This window comes from Arachis hypogaea, chromosome 19 (genome assembly GCF_003086295.3).
Source record: "Arachis hypogaea cultivar Tifrunner chromosome 19, arahy.Tifrunner.gnm2.J5K5, whole genome shotgun sequence".
Lineage (NCBI taxonomy): Eukaryota > Viridiplantae > Streptophyta > Magnoliopsida > Fabales > Fabaceae > Arachis > Arachis hypogaea.
In genome coordinates this window covers 27,224,418-27,242,133 of record NC_092054.1, presented here as the reverse complement: position 1 = coordinate 27,242,133, position 17,716 = coordinate 27,224,418, and the positions used below count along the sequence as shown (strand labels likewise).

Sequence of the window (17,716 nt, the reverse complement as noted above, 5' to 3'; positions counted from 1 at the left end):
TTTCATCAGCACCATCACACCTGACAGTAGAACTGGCTGCTTGGAAATCCCTAAGGTGCTTGATAGGCTCTTGAGCAGGTAAGCCATGAAACTTAGGCATCAAGTTGAGTAGTGCAGTCTTTATTTCAAAATCTGTAGCCACTGCTGGGTGATGCGCTTGAAACGGTTGCATTGTAAAATCAGGGGCTCCAGCCTCCTGGATCATAACTCTCCTAGGTGCTGACATGTCACCTGCACGTAAATCAACCGAATCAGTAGAAAGGGGTCTTGTTTCTTCCTTACGTGACGTTTTAGATTCGCCCTCGGGGAGGACTAGCCGACGCCGAGCTTGTCTTATACGTGAAATAGTTCTTTCAATCTCAGGATCAAATACTGGCAAGCTTGGATCAGGAAGTGAACGTGTCATTTAACAAAAGAAACATGCAGCTCATAGTAGCAAAAATAATATAAAATGCAAATAAATAAATTCCAATCAATAACTTAGCACTCTATTCCAACTCCCCGGCAACGGCGCCAAAAATTGACGTGGCAAAAATTGGCGAGTTAAGAAATTATTATAAGAGCTACGTTGCAAGTATAGTTCTTAACCAACCAAAAATTCACTTATCAATTTAGAAGGGTTGTCACAAAATTAGAATTAAAATACTGGGAGTATGAATCCAGGTCGTCTCCCAACGAGTTGTAGAAAGATGTGCTATTTTATTAATCAGGTGTTTTCCAAAAGGGTTTGAATTTGATAGACAGGAAATTAAATCAAAGAATTTATGTAATTTAAATAAAAACCTTGACCGGGAGTAGATTAGTCGGAAATCCTATCCTTGTTGGAGTTCTTCCAAGATCAATTGATAATTGAAGGTTGTCTGCTCAGTTATCCTTTACCAGATAAAGGAAAGTCAAGCAAGTTGGAAGTCAGTTTCTATTCACAAGTTCTAATCCTCTCCCTTGGGAAGGACTAGTGTCAGTGATTAGAGGGCGACCCAACGCTAAACCCAATTATAATTTTACTCTTGAGCATTCCAACTCAAGGTTCTCCTTTCAACCAACTCCCAATCAAGTTATGGAACTACTCGCTCATTATGAATGTAAAATTCACGAAATAAGAAAGGGAAATAAAGAAAGACATGATAAATAATAATCAAAAGGATCAATAAAAAAAATAAAAATAACTCTTGTATTAATAAATTCTAAAAATAATCCAATAGTAACTCTAAATAAATTAAGGATATGAAAGAGTAAGTAACAAGTAAGGAAACAAACTAGAATGATGAAGTCTTAACGGAGGTAATAACTCTTCTCAATATCCCAATCCAAAAAGCAATAAAATCAAACTAAGAACTATGAATGTGTAGAGAGAAAACCTAGAGGAGGAGTAAATTCAGATCTAAAAACTAAAATTATGTGGAATGAATGTTGTTCTTGGTCTCTGCATATTCCCTGGCTCTAATTTGCTTTTCTGGGCCGAAAACTGGGTCAAAATAGGGCCCAAAATCGCCCCAGCAAATTCTGCAGATTCTGCAGATCGCGCACGTCACGCGATCGCGTCATCCACGCGTTCGCGTCATCCAGCGTTTTGCCTTGCCACGCGTGCGCGTCGTCCACGCATTCGCATCACTTGTGCAGTTTCCAATCCATGCATTCGCGTCAGGCATGCGAGCGCGTCACTGCAATTTCCTCTAATTCGCGCGGTCGCGTGAGCCATGCGTCCGCGTCGCTTCTCGCTGGTCATCTCCTCAATTTCTTGTGTTCCTTCCATTTTTGCAAGCCTCCTTTCCAATCTCCAAGTCATTCATGCCCTATAAAGCCTGAAACACTTAACACACAGATCACGGCATCGAATGGAATAAAGGAGAATTAAAATACATAATTAAAAGTCTCTAGGAAGCAAGTTTTCAACCATGGAGTAATTTTGGGAAGGAATTGTAAATACATGCTAATTTAATGAATAAGTGGGTAAAGATTTGATAAAACCACACAATTAAATACAATATAAACCATAAAATAATGGTTTATCAATGCTGCATCAGACTTAGAAAAATTTTAATGTGCAGAACTTCAGTTTTAAACACCATACTTTAAACGCTCATAACTTTTTCTACAAAACTCTATTTTCCTCAAATTTTATACCATTTAAAAGCTATTTAAACCATATTAAATTTAAAATAAAATCCAACTAATTTCAAAAATCGAGGCTCAAGTTATGATCTGCCAAATTTCACTAAAAAACAAGTTTTTACCAAAAGAAACAATTCTCTAATTTTTCAAAACTTCAAAACCAAACCAACTCAAAACATACTCAAAACAACCCAAAATCCACAATAGACACTCGCCAATTATTTATCAATTACCTAACTATGAAAACCATTTAATACTCACCTCATCCAACTTCAAGTTTAACCTAAATTCACACCAAAGTTCTTCAATACCACCTTTCAATATTTTCCACAATCATCAATATTACATATATCAAATCCTTCATCCAATCAGTCCCATTATCATCAATCAATTCATTCAATTCATCAAATCTTCTCAATCATTTATTTTCAACATGAACCACAATAACCAATAATCAAAATCATCACAACATTCGTCTTCAAACATCAACACCCACCACCATAACTCATCAAAGTCATCATACTCATTCAACCTCCATCCTAACCATCATCAAGCATAACATGTACATACAAATAATCATACAACCACATCATTCAAACCTATCTTAAAGGCCACTAGTCTAAGTGTCCAGAAACATTACATATTATATAAAGGAAATCGAAACCATACCTTGGCCAATTCTCAATATGAACAATCACCCAAAGCTTGATTCCAACAAGATCAACAAGCCTCAAGCACCAACATCACTTCCAAAACTCACCAACTATCAAGCTATACACATATAACATACCAAAAATCAACACTATGGCTAACCAAAATATCAAACTACAAGAGTTTGAAGAGAATTACCTTACCCAATGATATTAGCGATAAAATCCAACAATAATCTAATGCTAGATTACCTCTAAACAAACAAAATCACAAAATCTACTCAAAAACAAAACTCAAAAGATGCAAAAATGTTAGGGTAGGAAACTGGAGCATGAGATGCGAGTTTTTACCAGCAAAGCTTAGTTAGAAATGACGGGCTCGACAAGAGCTTCGCGTGGCGACAAATGACTCGTCAATCGGAGCTCTGTCGCTTAAGATATGGCCAAATGAAGGAGAAGATGAATAGTAAAATCTGAATCTCTCTTCCTCTCTTCACTTCAGCGCCCCTTTCTTCAAAATAGGGCAAGAATGAGCTGAATGCTCATTAAAGGGTATTTACATATGTTGGGCTTGGGCCCAACTTGGGCCCGGTCCAACCCGTTATCGCTTTTAGCCCGTTCGGTCCACTTTGGGCCAAAACCTTTAGAATTAGCGTCCGGTTTTCAATTTTAAATTATTTTTGTCCTTTCAAAACAATAAATTCAATTTTTTAAAATCTTATTTTTTCTCAATACGCGGTATCGGTCAGACTAGAACCAGTACTGCCGGCTTAAGCACTGGTACGCATTTTTACAAAATTTTTTTGCAAAACATACATTTTTCCACTCAGAAAAATCTATTGAATCCGAATCTCATCTTTATATTTTATATAAAAAAAAAACATTTTTTTCGAACCTATTCTGGGCAATTAATTTATTATTTTATTAAAGCGGTTATTACAGTTCTTACATTCTCCCCTCCTAATTAGGAATTTTGTCCCCAAAATTCGAATCGCGTGATATTTTCTCCACGAAATGTCCTGCTACTAACGTTGTCGACATAATCAAGTCGTCAAAGCATCCCGTCACGCATTATAGCTCTACCGTGTCAATGCTACTCCACACTTTTCGCTACGTCACTCTAATTAGTTGCCATTAAGAATCCGAATTACTCCACTACATCGAACCGAATTTTCCTTTAAATCAAAACAAGATCAATCTAAAACCTTTAAAACAAGATCAATCTAAACCAGTTCAATGTCAAAGCTTTTTCAAAAGACTCAAAAATCATTTATTTTTAAATCAATTACTTTAAATCATGATTTTCTTTAAATTCATTAAAATTCTTAAATCATATCTTTTCAATTTGAATCTCTTTCGATGAGTTAAATTACAAAATAAATTCACAAATTAACAAAATCATAGAACTCACTTTTTCTGTAAACCATATCATTTAATCCAAGAGTTTCGACTTAGTTTCAAAACCAAATAATTTAAACCAAAAGTTCCAAACTAAATTTGAAAATTATTCTAAACTTTAAAACTTTTTCAACATGATTTAAGGCTATACTGGTTAGAAATTGAAAATCTTAATTAAAAACCCCAAAAGCATTTATCCTTAGTCTGTAGCTGCATCAATCGGCATTTCTCCTGTCGAACCGTCGAATCGTGAACCGACAAGAAAGACGGATCGGATAGATAGCATAACCACTGAATTTGAAAACCGGAGTTGAACCGTCAAACCAGCCAGAAACCGCCCGATCAAACCTAACCAAGACCCGGCCGATTTTTTTATTTTCGCCCAAACGGCGCTGTTTTATTCATTAAAACCCTAACCAAAGCTACGCACTCTCTCAAGTCTCACTCACTCAGTCGCTCCTTCTCCTTCCTCTCACCTGCGCCTCTCATCTCAATCTCCTTCCTTACTCTCACATTCTTCTTCTTCAACCTTTGAACTGGAAAGTTTTGCCACCGCCGCCGTTCTTTTTCGTCGCCGTTCTTCAACGTCCAACCACCGCTGTCGTCCACACTGCAACAGGCCAACAGCATCGTCACAATGCGTGTTCCGCCTCCTTTTTGGCCGAGCTTCCACCGCTGTCTCGCCGAGGTTCTACCGCTCTTCAAGCTATGTTCCCCCGCGCTCTATCCCCTCTCTTTCTGTTCGAGCTGCTTAGCCCTCTATTCTGACCTCTCCTTACCTGTTAGAGCCGCCGTTCAACCACCGTTCTGTTTCTGTTCAACCATCTCCGTCGCATTTTAAAGCTCCGGCTCCCTCTCCCTGTTCTGTTCGAATTTCAGAACATGCTCCAGCCTAAGGTAATTTATTTTCCTTTACTTGTTCTTTCTTGTATTAATTATTCAGTTATTATTTTATTTAATTGTTGTTTTTAATGATTAGTATGTTGTTCCAGTTTTTGTTTTGTTGTTGGTTTGCTGTATTTTAAAGCTTTAGTTGTTCTTGTTATTTTGATTTTCAGTTCTAATTGATCTTATTAACTTGTTAATTTGATAAATTAATGTTTTAGTGATGTTCTTAACTTTTAAATTTTAGATTGTTAAGTTGTTATGTTGTTCTTGACCTTTTGATAATTTGTTAATTTTATAAATTGTTCTTGTTATGGTTTGCTGTTCTTGATTTGATAAATTGTTTATGTTATTAATGTTGATTTGATAAATTATTCATGTTGTTCATCTTAATTAATTGTTCTTATTATTAGGAAGAGAATAGAATTGAGGTATATCAATTTACAGGTAGCTATAAATTGAAAAGAGGACACTCACTGGGCAGAGCTCCTTTGTTACTTTATTAAATGTTTCTGAGATTAAGAATTGAATGGAAGATGAACAATATTGACTTTCGATTCAGTAAAACTGACTTTTCCTAGGAACCCTATAGCTTGCTCAATATGTTTCAGTTCCTCCTAGGCTGAGCCAACATACTGTGCATGACAGATTCAGGTTATGATATAAATATGGAATAGAATGAATGATTTCAAATGATTGATTGGTGCTCACCTCATCAGTGGCCTCAATACACCATCTCTCTAATTCACCCAATCCTGTCTTTACATACTCTCTATTGCTGAATGAACAACATTCATGACGTAACAAAAGACTGACGGTGATCAAATTAAATACATCAAAATGTTAGTATTCTCTGTGCAACAATTTGACATGTAATATGAAGATGGTGAATAATTGAATGGTTTGTGATTAATTATTTTTTTTTTTTTTTGGTATTTGACCTTTGTGTTTGTATTTGGATGAGATTATAATATTGTGGTTGATGTAATACTTTTAATTTGGATAAAATTTTAATTATATTAGTTTATAATTATATTTTTGTGTGTTTATTTATATTTTATTGATTATTTTTTTATGAAACGGTTTTTTTGTTCAATTACGGTCGAATCGGTTGAACCTATGAACCAGTAACCAGTAACTAGAGCGGTTCGATAACTCGTTCGGTTTTTAGAACCTTGCTCACCAATCAACTGATATGCCACAAACTCCACAAACTAGTTTTCTGAAACATGTTGAGCTTGTAACGCATTAGCCAGGTTAGTCATCCTCATTATCTCTCCGTGAACGTGATTGACCTCGTCCGTGAGTTGCCATTCGGGGTCATATCTACACTAAACAATCGATATCGAAGTGATCAATCTCAATATCTCAAGTCTAGTGCTTCAATTATCCCAGAAAAGCACTCACAAATAAGCATGCTATGCATATCAAACAAATATCCTAAATAGCACGAAAGAAAAACGACCCAGAGTGTGCAACGAAGCACAATCGGTCCATACCTCAAGCTCACGAAGAAGAACTGCTCTGATACCATAAATGTAATACCCCGTTACCCTAAGCCTTACCTCTAGTTGTAAAGCGAAGGATAACAAAGTGCTACGACAGTTCTAAAGCTTATAATATATATATATCCAAGAATTTATATAACTAGAAGCCCGATGAAGGAGTAAAGCTCAAAGTTCCATAAAACGGAATTATGAAAATACGAAGCGTTTACACACGATAACTAAACGCGTAGGCACGGACAGAACAAGACATAATATATATATAAAACCTTATAGATAGCTTCAGGATACACAAAGTAATAATTAAATTAACAAGATATATAAGTATGATATACCAAAAAGATAACTAGTCACCTTTATATTTTATAAAAAAAACATTTTTTTCCGAACTTATTCCGGACAATTAATTTATTATTTTATTAAAGCGATTATTCCGATTCTTACAAATTCCACTCCACGTGTTATGTTAATAAATTTTGCCGTCATTAATAATAGAAGTGATAGAAGAACTAATAAAACCAACTTGAAATTATTAAAGATGAACTTTAATTTAAAAAAAATGTTAAAAGATCATTAAAATTTATTATTTTTTGTCATCAGTTACCCATCAATTTTTAAAAATATAAGATAAAATATTTTATTAGATTATTAGACTAAAAAAATTAAATTAATTATTAAATAATAATTAAATAATTAAATAATAAATTTTGATAACTCAAGTGTTTTTATAAAAAAAATTCAAAAGTCAATTTGGCCAACAAGTAATTTTTCTTCTCTTATTTAAATCTATTCCCTTTATTTAGGAGTGGGAAGCTTTCAAATATATTAATACATCGATATTCAGTAAATTTTAATTGTTAATATTAATTGAGTAAATAGTTAAATTGATCCCCGAAAGATAGCCCAATCTTTAAACGAGTCCCCATAAGAAAAGATAATAAAATTTGTCTCCGAAAAATTTAAAATTGGTAACGTTAGTCCTTCCGTTAGTTGGATGATGACGTGGAGGGCTAATGCCACGTGTCACAAGATGATTGGTTGACATGTCAGATCGGTGACACGTGGCATCAGGTCAGTGACACGTGGCATGCCACGTGGCACTTGACATGTAAAAAAGTTATTTATAATCAAAATAGTCCTTGAAAGTTCAGACGTAAGTCATATTCATCCCTAAAATTTTAAAAATTAATCAAATTAGTCCTTATATAATTTTTTTTATTTTTTCTTGATAATATTAAATTTAAAATATTTTTTGATACTACTAATTTTAATAGAAATATAATTGACAATAAAAAAAATTAGTAATTGTATCTTTTCTTCTTAAAAATTTGTTCAATAAAATTATCTCTCTCCTTTAATTCTTGTCAAAATCTCTCTTATTCTTTTCTATTCTAAAACCTTTTTCTTACATTATTACATTTTGTTGGAATATATATATATACTCAAAATTGAAATGTAGGTATTTGTTAACCTAAACAAAGTTATATGCTCAAAATCAAAATTTATGTATGTTAATCTAAATGAAAGTAATAACATAATGAAAAAAAAGATGTATAAATTTTTATTAAATTTGTTTAGGTTAACATACATAAATTTTTATTTTGAGCATATAACTTTATTTAGGGTAATAAATACATACATTTCAATATATATATATATATTCCAGCAAAATGTAATAATGTAAGAAAAAGGTTTTAGAATAGAAAAGAATAAGAGAGATTTTGACAAGAATTAGAGGAGAGAGATAATTTTATTGAACAAATTTTTAAGAAGAAAGGATACAATTACTAATTTTTTTATTGTCAATTACATTTCTATTAAAATTAGTAGTATCAAAAAATATTTTAAATTTAATATTATCAAGAAAAAATAAAAAAAATTATATAAGAACTATTAATTTTTAAAATTTTAGGGATGAATATGACTTACGTCTGAACTTTCAAAGACTATTTTGATTATAAATAACTTTTTTACATGTCAAGTGTCACGTGGCATGCCACGTGTCACCGATATGACATGTCAACCAATCATCTTGTGACACGTGGCATTAGCCCTCCACGTCATCATCCAACTGACGGAAGGACTAACGTTACCAATTTTAAATTTTTCGGGGACAAATTTTATTATCTTTTTCTTACGGGAATTCGTCTAAAGATTGTGCTATCTTTCGGGGACCAATTTGACTATTTACTCAATATTAATTATATATACTTTAGGATTATATTACATATACATATCAATATAAAATATATACAAATATAAATACATATTAAAAATAAATTAAATTACATATATATTTATACACAAATATATTATTAGCTAATTTTAGGGTGCATTTTTGTTATGTATATATATACACACGGGATATACGACTTAAAAACTTTTCATTAGGAGTTGGGTAATGACTCATGAGCTAAGAGTTTGTAACTTTGTATTTCCTTCAATGCATAGAGCACAATAGCAGCACTCTATCAAATAACAAAGAAATTCGCAGAGAGACACAGCATCATGGCATCGATGGCCTTCGCTGGCACCGCCACCACCAGAGCCGCACTCTCATCTCTATCACGCGCCTTCTTCTTCTCCTCCTCCCGCACCCGCACTCCCACCTACCTTCTCCAACCACCACCCATCTCCGTCTTCTCCTCACACTCACACCCATATCCCAAATCTTACAGCTTCCACTTCACAACGCGCCCATTCACCTCCAAGAAACCCAACACCACAATCGACACCAAACTCAACTTCTCACTCTCCGACTCTGACTCCGACTCCGATGAAGACAGCGTTGTTGCCGCCACCAAAGACAACAAGAACAGCAATAAGGGAAAGCTACCACCCCCTACGACCCATTCAGCAAGAAGCCACCGATACAAGAGCCCGAGGACCCCAAGGACCTGCAAGGAATCTTCCACAACATGAGAAGCGGCGACGGCCTCATGAACCATGCAGTTAAGATGTTCGACGCATTGTCCAAAGAGGGTCTCACGCACGTGGCGCTAGAGCTCTTCGCTGAGATCAAGGACAAAGGTCACGTGCCGGACGTGGTGGCCCACACGGCCATTGTTGAGGCCTACGCCAACGCGGGCCGGCCCAAGGAGGCTCTAAAGGCCCACATGAGAATGCTGGCATCTGGGGTTACACCCAATGCATATACTTACGCTGTGCTTATAAAGGGGCTTGCTGGTGGGAAGGTTTTGAAGGATGCCAAGAGATTTGTGTTGGAGATGATGGATAAGGGGATGAAGCCCAGTGCCGAGACTTACACGGCGGTGTTTGAGGGGCTGGTTAGGGAAGAGAAGGTTGACGAGGCTATGGAGTTGTTGGGGCAGATGAAGGAGAAGGGGTTTGAACCTGATGAGAAGGCTGTGAGGGAGGTTATGAGCAATAAAAGAGGACCAGTTTTCAGAACTGTTATGAACGTTCTTTTTGGAAAATGAGCAGTATGTGTGATTTTGGACTTGCAATCTTTTCAGTAGGGAATTGAGATGTTGAAGTCAATTGTGGATGTTGTCTCTTTGCTTCGTCATCAGGTTTCTCAGTTCATGAGTGAGAATGACTTTTTTTTTTTTTCCCCTTGCTGTGCAAAACTTTAAGGTCAGTACTCAATACTGGTATAATACTACTTTAAAGTTGCCAAAATGTCATTTTTGCTTGTAAAATATTACTTTATTTCACACCCATTAAGTCACCTCTTTTACCTGCAAATGACATAAATTGGCATACTACCTTCTTTCTGCATCCGTGTCCAAATAAAAAACGTAAGTATTTAAATTTACATCTAAATATATGTTTTTGATTAACCAATTTATCCAAAATAACATTTTGAAACGGGATTCTAATACTATATTATTTTAGATGAGATTGGTGTTTTTGCAAAATCCTGATTGCAGCATAATGACCAACTTGTAAGATGATCTTCATCTCATCAGCAATATCATGATCAATTGGAATTCGTAAACATTCTGCATAACGCCATACTATTAAGCGACGCCATACTATTAAGCGGTTAAACGGACAAAACAGGGCCACATAGTTACTGTTCTTGCCAAAAATGAACACAACCCCAGTACAAATTACAAATAAATTTTACATCATTAAATACATCTTGAATGAGCTAACCAAATACATCGAAGACCCAAGGCTAAGGCCTCTGGAGATTTCCCCACAACAGAAAAGTGTCTTTGATTCTGTAATCCTTCTGAGCAAGCATCTTTAAATTTCTAGAACCCAACAGGCCATCACCAGTGGCAGCAGTAGATCAAGCCTTTGCCGAGGTGGCGCCAAAATTGCCGATACATTAACTAAAAGAAGCTTCGCTTATTGGGACAATCTGATGCCCGATGCCCCGATTCTCCGCAATTAAAACAGGCCCCTCCATAGCTACCACCCCTGCAAGTCACATTTGGATGTCCCATCAGTTGAACCCAAAGCTTATGAGATTCTTCCATAGGAACAAATCTAACAACTCATCTAGACACATCAAACGTGGCTCCCACCAGCAAGGTTATCAAATTTCAAGTTAATTTGTAATTTGTATACCCTACGGATTCATAATTTTAGATCTCCAATTTAGATATTTATAAGCTCTTTGAATTCATGTTGAGCTTTACTATTCGAGTTTACCTAGAGTTTAGGTGAACTTTCAAGTTTGATTGCCGTTCCCATCTAAATATTAGTTGTTAGCTTATGTTCATTCAAGAATTATCCTATGTCTAAGTTTCACATGGATAAATCTTACTATAACTTTGCATCTCAGGAAAACAAAAGAAAAGCTATTATAACTTGTTTGATGATATGAATACCTGCTTGATTGTCTACCTCCAATCAGCCAGTCATCACTGCTTTTTCCCATTCGAGACCGGCTGTTGCCAGATTTAAAACTTTTACTCCCTCTCCCGTATGAACTACCAAAATCATCGTCAGAGCCTCGGTTTCCCCCATATCCTCGTGAGGTTTTAAAACTTCTCTGATCCCTTGAACCTCTTCGGTTACTTCGTTCTCTGTCGGAAAACTTCCCGTAGTAATCATTTGCAGGTCCATCATCTTGCAAAGCAGGTAACTGCCAATACAAAGAGGGAAATGAGATTGCCTTTATGAACTGTTTCACATAAATAACAAACAGTTAAGCATTAAATATATTAATCGAATATTTCATTTACCTTGGTGATCCTGGAAATAGTGTTTCCAGGTGGCAAATCCTTGTTGAGTAACTCTTTAGCAATGTCCTCTGGAAGATCAAAAACAGCTCCTTGAATCTGACATTAGGTATTAACAATGTCAAGTAAATTGAACAGCATGGGTTCGTTATCTTGATAGACAATAGTAAAGAAGTTCCTAACACTAAGGATGTGTTTGGAAGAGAAACTGAGACTAAGAGACAGAAACTGGAAGACAGAGGTAGAGAGACTGAGACTAAATTAAGTCTCTGTATTATGTTTGGAGCAAAGTGTATCGAACTGAGTTATATCTTAGTATCTTATTTGGTTCAAGATAGATATGGATATGAAATAAGAATATTTATTAAAATATCCTTAGTCATTAAAAAAAATTTCATGTTAAAGTTTTAGTCCCCATCTCCAGAAATTCCAGTCCCTTGTGTTCCCATAATGGTACTGAATGGACTGAAATTGTGTCCCAAGGCTGAAGTTTTAGTTCCAGTCTCTGACCACTAAACACAATACTGAGTCCTATTCCTCCAGTCCCAATTCCAGTCTCTGGAAACAAACACTACCTAATAGAACAATATAGTTTGCATATGAAGTTACTAACCCGGTCATCTGCAATTACATGTATTTTTCCAACTTCATCAGCAGCAGGAGAATACACATCAGAAAGAAACCCAGTGACCGATCTTGCAGAAAGAAATCTTCTAGAATTATCTCCATCTCGAGTGAGTTGCAATGTAACCCATCCCTGCATTTGACGGAGCTTTCAATTAGCTAATCAAGTACATTCTCCGAAACAGCATTTATAAGATTAAACGAGGTAAGGCAAATAAAATATAATTTTGGATCAACCTTCACTAATTTTTATTTTTTTGTATGTTATCTTAACACTAATCAGGTAATAACTATATTTTCAAAAGCTTAACTAAGCAAACATTAAATTAAAACCAGTGATATTATACGAATATACAATGGTGTCAGATATAAGAACTAGGAAGAGAAAAAGAAATTACTGAACTAAATCATATCCCCAGAAGACATCAAGTTGATATCAGGCATCAGCAACTGGTTTCCAAGAAATGTAAAAGGAATATAGAGAAATGCTAATGGGCAAGGGTCCAGGCAGTTGGAGAGTGCCTAGTCTTTCCCCCAATCTACTATCTACCTAACTTGAAGCCTGATTCACACTATGCTTTCCCTAGCATAATATATCCTCAACCAATGGCATCCACTCCTCTCAACTGCCAGATCAGCAGTTTCTTACAACGTGTATGCTAACCCATGGACATTTCTTCCTCTTGCTTCTCTTCCACTGGGTAGATTATATTTATTGTAGGGATTCTATCAGTATTCCAAGTTAACTGGTCTTTAGAGTAAGGTGAACATCTATTAAATTGATGAAAATTATATTCCATCTGCTGTTTAGCTAGAGCAAAATTAGATTTTTCAATTTCATGTTCTGGACAGATTTTGTTACATGAACACCATTTCTATGTTTAGCTTATTGCAAACTTTTTACATAGCCACTGCCTGAATAGAAGAGAAGTGTTGTGTTAGGCCAAACGTAAAATTCTGTTGAATCCCAATGACATGGATTAACATCGTTTACATAATGTTGATGAAAGAACACTGAGAACCAATAAATACTTTAGAAATTGGAATGGCTCAAGTTGAAATTGAAATATAAACTTCTCCAATACCTGCTCATGGTTGATTAATGAACGGGATGATGGAGGTCTACAGAATCCACTGAGCTGTGCTAGTGCAGCTGCGAGGGCACTAACCCCTTGTTTTTCAACCAATTTTTGTGCAGTTGCAGTGAAGAACTCAACAGACTCTGGATGAACTCTCTCAAGCGTAGCAACAACTTGTGCAGCAGATGCCTCCAAAATCTCTCCGATAGCTGGTGGACTAACAAATTCAAATTTACAGCCAACATCACGCTCAAGGGATCTAACTGTTCTCCTCTGGCTACTGGTGTACATCAGAATGGCAGTACCTTCTTTTCCAGCACGCCCAGTACGACCAGAGCGATGCACAAAAGTCTCAGGGTCATTAGGAAGTTCGTAATGGATAACCTGAAAGGAATTTCATTATGTTGAGAGCAGACAAATTCAGTAATAGTCAAAGAAAAGAATCTTCAAATTAATTCAGATATAGATCTTCTACTGCCTCTGGAGGTAAACAGAAAGAGATTGAGATGAAAAATAAAAAATAAATAAACAAGTTGCTATTTGGACAAACACAATTTATCAAACAAAATTATAACTGTTAAATCAATTAAATAGTTTACAGTGATCAAGATCGAATGATAAGGTCAGAGGCAAGTGAAATATATCATAATTGACAAATTGAATTCTTCTTGGACAAGCAAATCACATTTAAGGGTCAAGAAATCCCAATTTCAAGATAATCAAGTCCTCAGCTGTCCTGGAGACAATATATCTCAAGAACCCAATTTGTAGACATAAGTTCTCAGAAATTTACAGTTAAATAAATGACTAAATTCCCAATTAAAAATGTCAATTTTAAAATAAGAATTATCGAAGTATAGTGTTCACCGATTGAACCTAATTTAGGACTAACCATTGAATCAAAACTGGATAATAAAAACATAAAACTGCTAGTACATGGGAAGAATCATACAATAGCGAAGACCAGAAAGCACCAAGGGAATATCAAGTCCCTTGAACTTACCAAATCAACATTGGGAATATCAAGTCCACGGGCTGCAACATCCGTGGCAACAAGAACAGTGAACTTCCCTTGCCGAAAGCCATTCAATGTTCTTTCTCTTTGATGCTGAGATATATCACCATGCAGAGCTTCAGAAGCTATACTATTTGTTAATGACAGTGATACTTCATCGGCATCCCTTTTTGTCTGTGTGAAAACAATAGTCTTTCCACCCTTTGCATAGACCTAAAAGTCGTAGACATAGAATTTTAGTTAAATTCAGTGAAATCATTGTACTGCATTCTATAATCAAGATATTTCTGGTATAAATCATTGTACTGCATTCTATAATCAAGATATTTCTGGTATAGACCAGCAACTGACATGGCTTCCATTCATCTAAGGATGGACTTTTCAGTTTCAGTAAACTTACAGTTATAAGATCAGAAAGAATTGTCCGCTTTGAAGTGGCAGTGGCTGACATAGCATAAAGTTTGATCCCATTAGCAAGCTTTTCTTCTTCATCACCGACCTTATTTAAAAGAAAAGGAAAAAGTGGGTTTTGATAGTCAAGATTATTCTACAATAACTTGAACATTGGTAAACACAATCACAGTTATTTGATAGAGTTGGAATTAAAAATGAAACTAGATGTATCCTGCTAATGTTATTATAGACTCCACAGTGCTTCCCCTTCTCTCCAAATCCACTTGTATCAAACAGACAAACATAGAACAAAATGGTAACAAACAGATAAAATTAGGATTACGATGAGGAATTGCAACTAGATTTACAGAGTTGAACCCAAAACGTGCTATATTACAAGCTAGTAAGCCATGAGGTCAATGCTTTGATAGGTTTATCAAAATTTACAACATAAAAAAGACTTCCCTTTTCAGTCAAGTAAGTTTTTCCGTTAGCATCAATATGCTTCAAACATTCAGGAAGAATACCATCAGTTAGTCAATACTGTTTTGAAATTCCATGTATAAAATTAGAAAGAAAATGCTGTCGACACGCAACAAACTACATGCTATAATCTATGTTTTCCACTCCACTGACAAACGATTAAGAAAACTATGCTCTGTGCATAATAGGGATCAGAGAAGTCAAAAGCAACAAGAATTTACCAAATCAATTGTCAACGGATTGTTCAGATATTTTCTTGATAATTTCTTCACCCAACCCGGCATTGTCGCAGAGAAAAGCATTGTCTGCCGCTCAGATGGGACCTTTTCCAAAATTACTTCCACATCCTCCTCAAACCCAACAGCAAGCATTTGATCAGCTTCATCAAGAACCAAATATTGAACTTCACTCAATTTAAGGCTGTTCCCATTTATTAGGTCAATTATTCTACCAGGTGTTCCAACCACTACATCAACACCACGTGAAAGAGCACTTTGCTGTGTTACATAAGAAACACCACCATAAACACAAACTGTATTCAGATAAGGCGCAGATTCTTTTATCTCCTTCTCGACCTGCTTCGCTAACTCCCTAGTAGGTGCAAGGACCAATACTTTAGGAAGACGGCCCGAACGCCTGCAATAAACAAACAAATGCATCAATATATCAAGCAATCCTAAAACAAATAGGGTGTATTGTGCATGAATAATATTCACCTGAAGGAACCTTGCTCATCATCAGTGAGGCCTTTAATAATGGGAATCCCAAACGCCAATGTCTTCCCTGTCCCAGTCTTTGCCCGGGCAATGATATCTCTACCTTCTAAGGCAGGCACTAACACAGCTCTCTAATCACCAAACAGAAAGTTAGTAAATTTGCAAGGAGGAAAGAAAACTAAGAGTCCAACCAAATCCACAAAAGAATTTGACAGAAATCATACAATACAAAATCAACATTAGTCAAAATAAGATAAACCCAAATCCATATAACTATAGGTGTTGAGTTAAATTTAACAAAAGCAACTAAAGCATGTATCTAGCTTCCAATAAATTAATAGAAGCAAGCGAACACTCAATGAACATATATAATTATAATGGGTGCCACATTTCATGGGGAGAAAAAAACGAAAACAGTAAAACATAGAGCCCTAACCCCAAGCAATTGATATAACACGACTAATTTCAAAAACTAGCACGTCTTAAATGATCTATATTCATTGTAGAATACAATTCGTGTATGAATTTGAATGAACTATCTTGTATTGAAAATTTTTATAATAAAGTTTTGAAATTTCTAACAATAATAATAATTTTAATAATTTTTTTCTTCGAGGAATGATCAAAACACAAGCACCTTACATGTCTATACTATAACATTATATATTACATAATATAACATCACCATTCCGAAATAAACCATACATGAAAATTAAAATTAAAATCAAATAAAGAACAGAGACCTGAATTGGGAAAAGGCTAGTGATTCCACGTTTCTGGAGCGAGTCGACGACCCTCGAAGGCAAGCCAAGCTTCGAAATATCGAGCTCATCTTCTCTTGAAGCAATAAAATGAGCGTCACCGTCACTCTCATACTCATAACCAATTTCATCATCATCGCCAACACCGTCAAAACCAAAACCCTTGAAGGCTTCTTCGCTGAGTACGGAAGAGTCATTAGCTGTCACAACTGCATTAGAAGTAGGAACAAAACCGAGCCTGCGCCTATTGCCGTCGTTAAGGTGATAATGAGCTCTGAGAACGGCGTTGAAGTGCGACTTGTTGTCAAACGACAACGAAGGGAGCGAAACGGCGTTGGAAGAACCCGAAGCTGTTGTTGTTGTTGTGGACGTTGCTCTCTTGTGGAGTTCGAGAGCGTGGGTTTGGTATATTGAAGAAACGCCAATAACGGAAACCATTTGAGCGTTTAAGTGATGAAAGGAGTAAGAATAATAATTGGCTTGAAGAAGGAAGGGGAAAAGGGAGAAAGAAGGAGAGGGGAGAGGATAAGGTCACTCTCTCTCACGCAGCTCGGTGGAGAAATGGATGACCTTATAAGCCTCTAAGTTGCTCTGCTAGTATAAGCGGCTTTTTATACAGGGAGTGGATAATTAGCGGCAGCTCCGAGGTTTAGTTGGGGCTTTGGGAATAAATAAATATAATTAAATACAAAAATGTTATTGGGACACCACTTTTAAGCCATTAATTCAGCCACTCTCATTGAAATACATCTTTATACGGTTACGTATAAAGATGCATTAGGATTCAAAGACAATACAACATGTTAAGAGTTTTTTCATCGCGCCAAAAATCTTCTCTTTCAATCGCAATTTTTTCTCTTCTCCGTAGAGGAGTTCTATTGCATGCACCTCACTTCTCTTCTCTACGATCGCGTCAACCTCACTCTTCGCTTTTTT

At 35.8% G+C, this 17,716-nt stretch overlaps 1 protein-coding gene and 1 pseudogene across 1 annotated transcript; one reads left to right on the top strand and one right to left on the bottom strand.

Moving 5' to 3' along the window:
* Positions 1-8,949: 8,949 nt before the first annotated feature.
* On the top strand, positions 8,950-10,192 carry LOC112776570 (uncharacterized; annotated as a pseudogene).
* Positions 10,193-10,437: 245 nt separating this feature from the next.
* On the bottom strand, positions 10,438-17,449 carry LOC112776569 (DEAD-box ATP-dependent RNA helicase 3, chloroplastic). The gene is made up of 10 exons (XM_025820774.3): positions 16,763-17,449; positions 16,020-16,150; positions 15,525-15,939; positions 14,828-14,926; positions 14,416-14,640; positions 13,419-13,796; positions 12,323-12,466; positions 11,713-11,808; positions 11,356-11,612; positions 10,438-10,942 (listed from the first exon to the last, which is right to left on the bottom strand). The coding sequence occupies exons 1-10, from the start codon at positions 17,216-17,218 to the stop codon at positions 10,855-10,857; spliced, it is 2,289 nt and encodes a 762-aa protein (XP_025676559.1). The 5' UTR covers positions 17,219-17,449; the 3' UTR covers positions 10,438-10,854.
* Between the last annotated feature and the right edge of the window lie 267 nt (positions 17,450-17,716).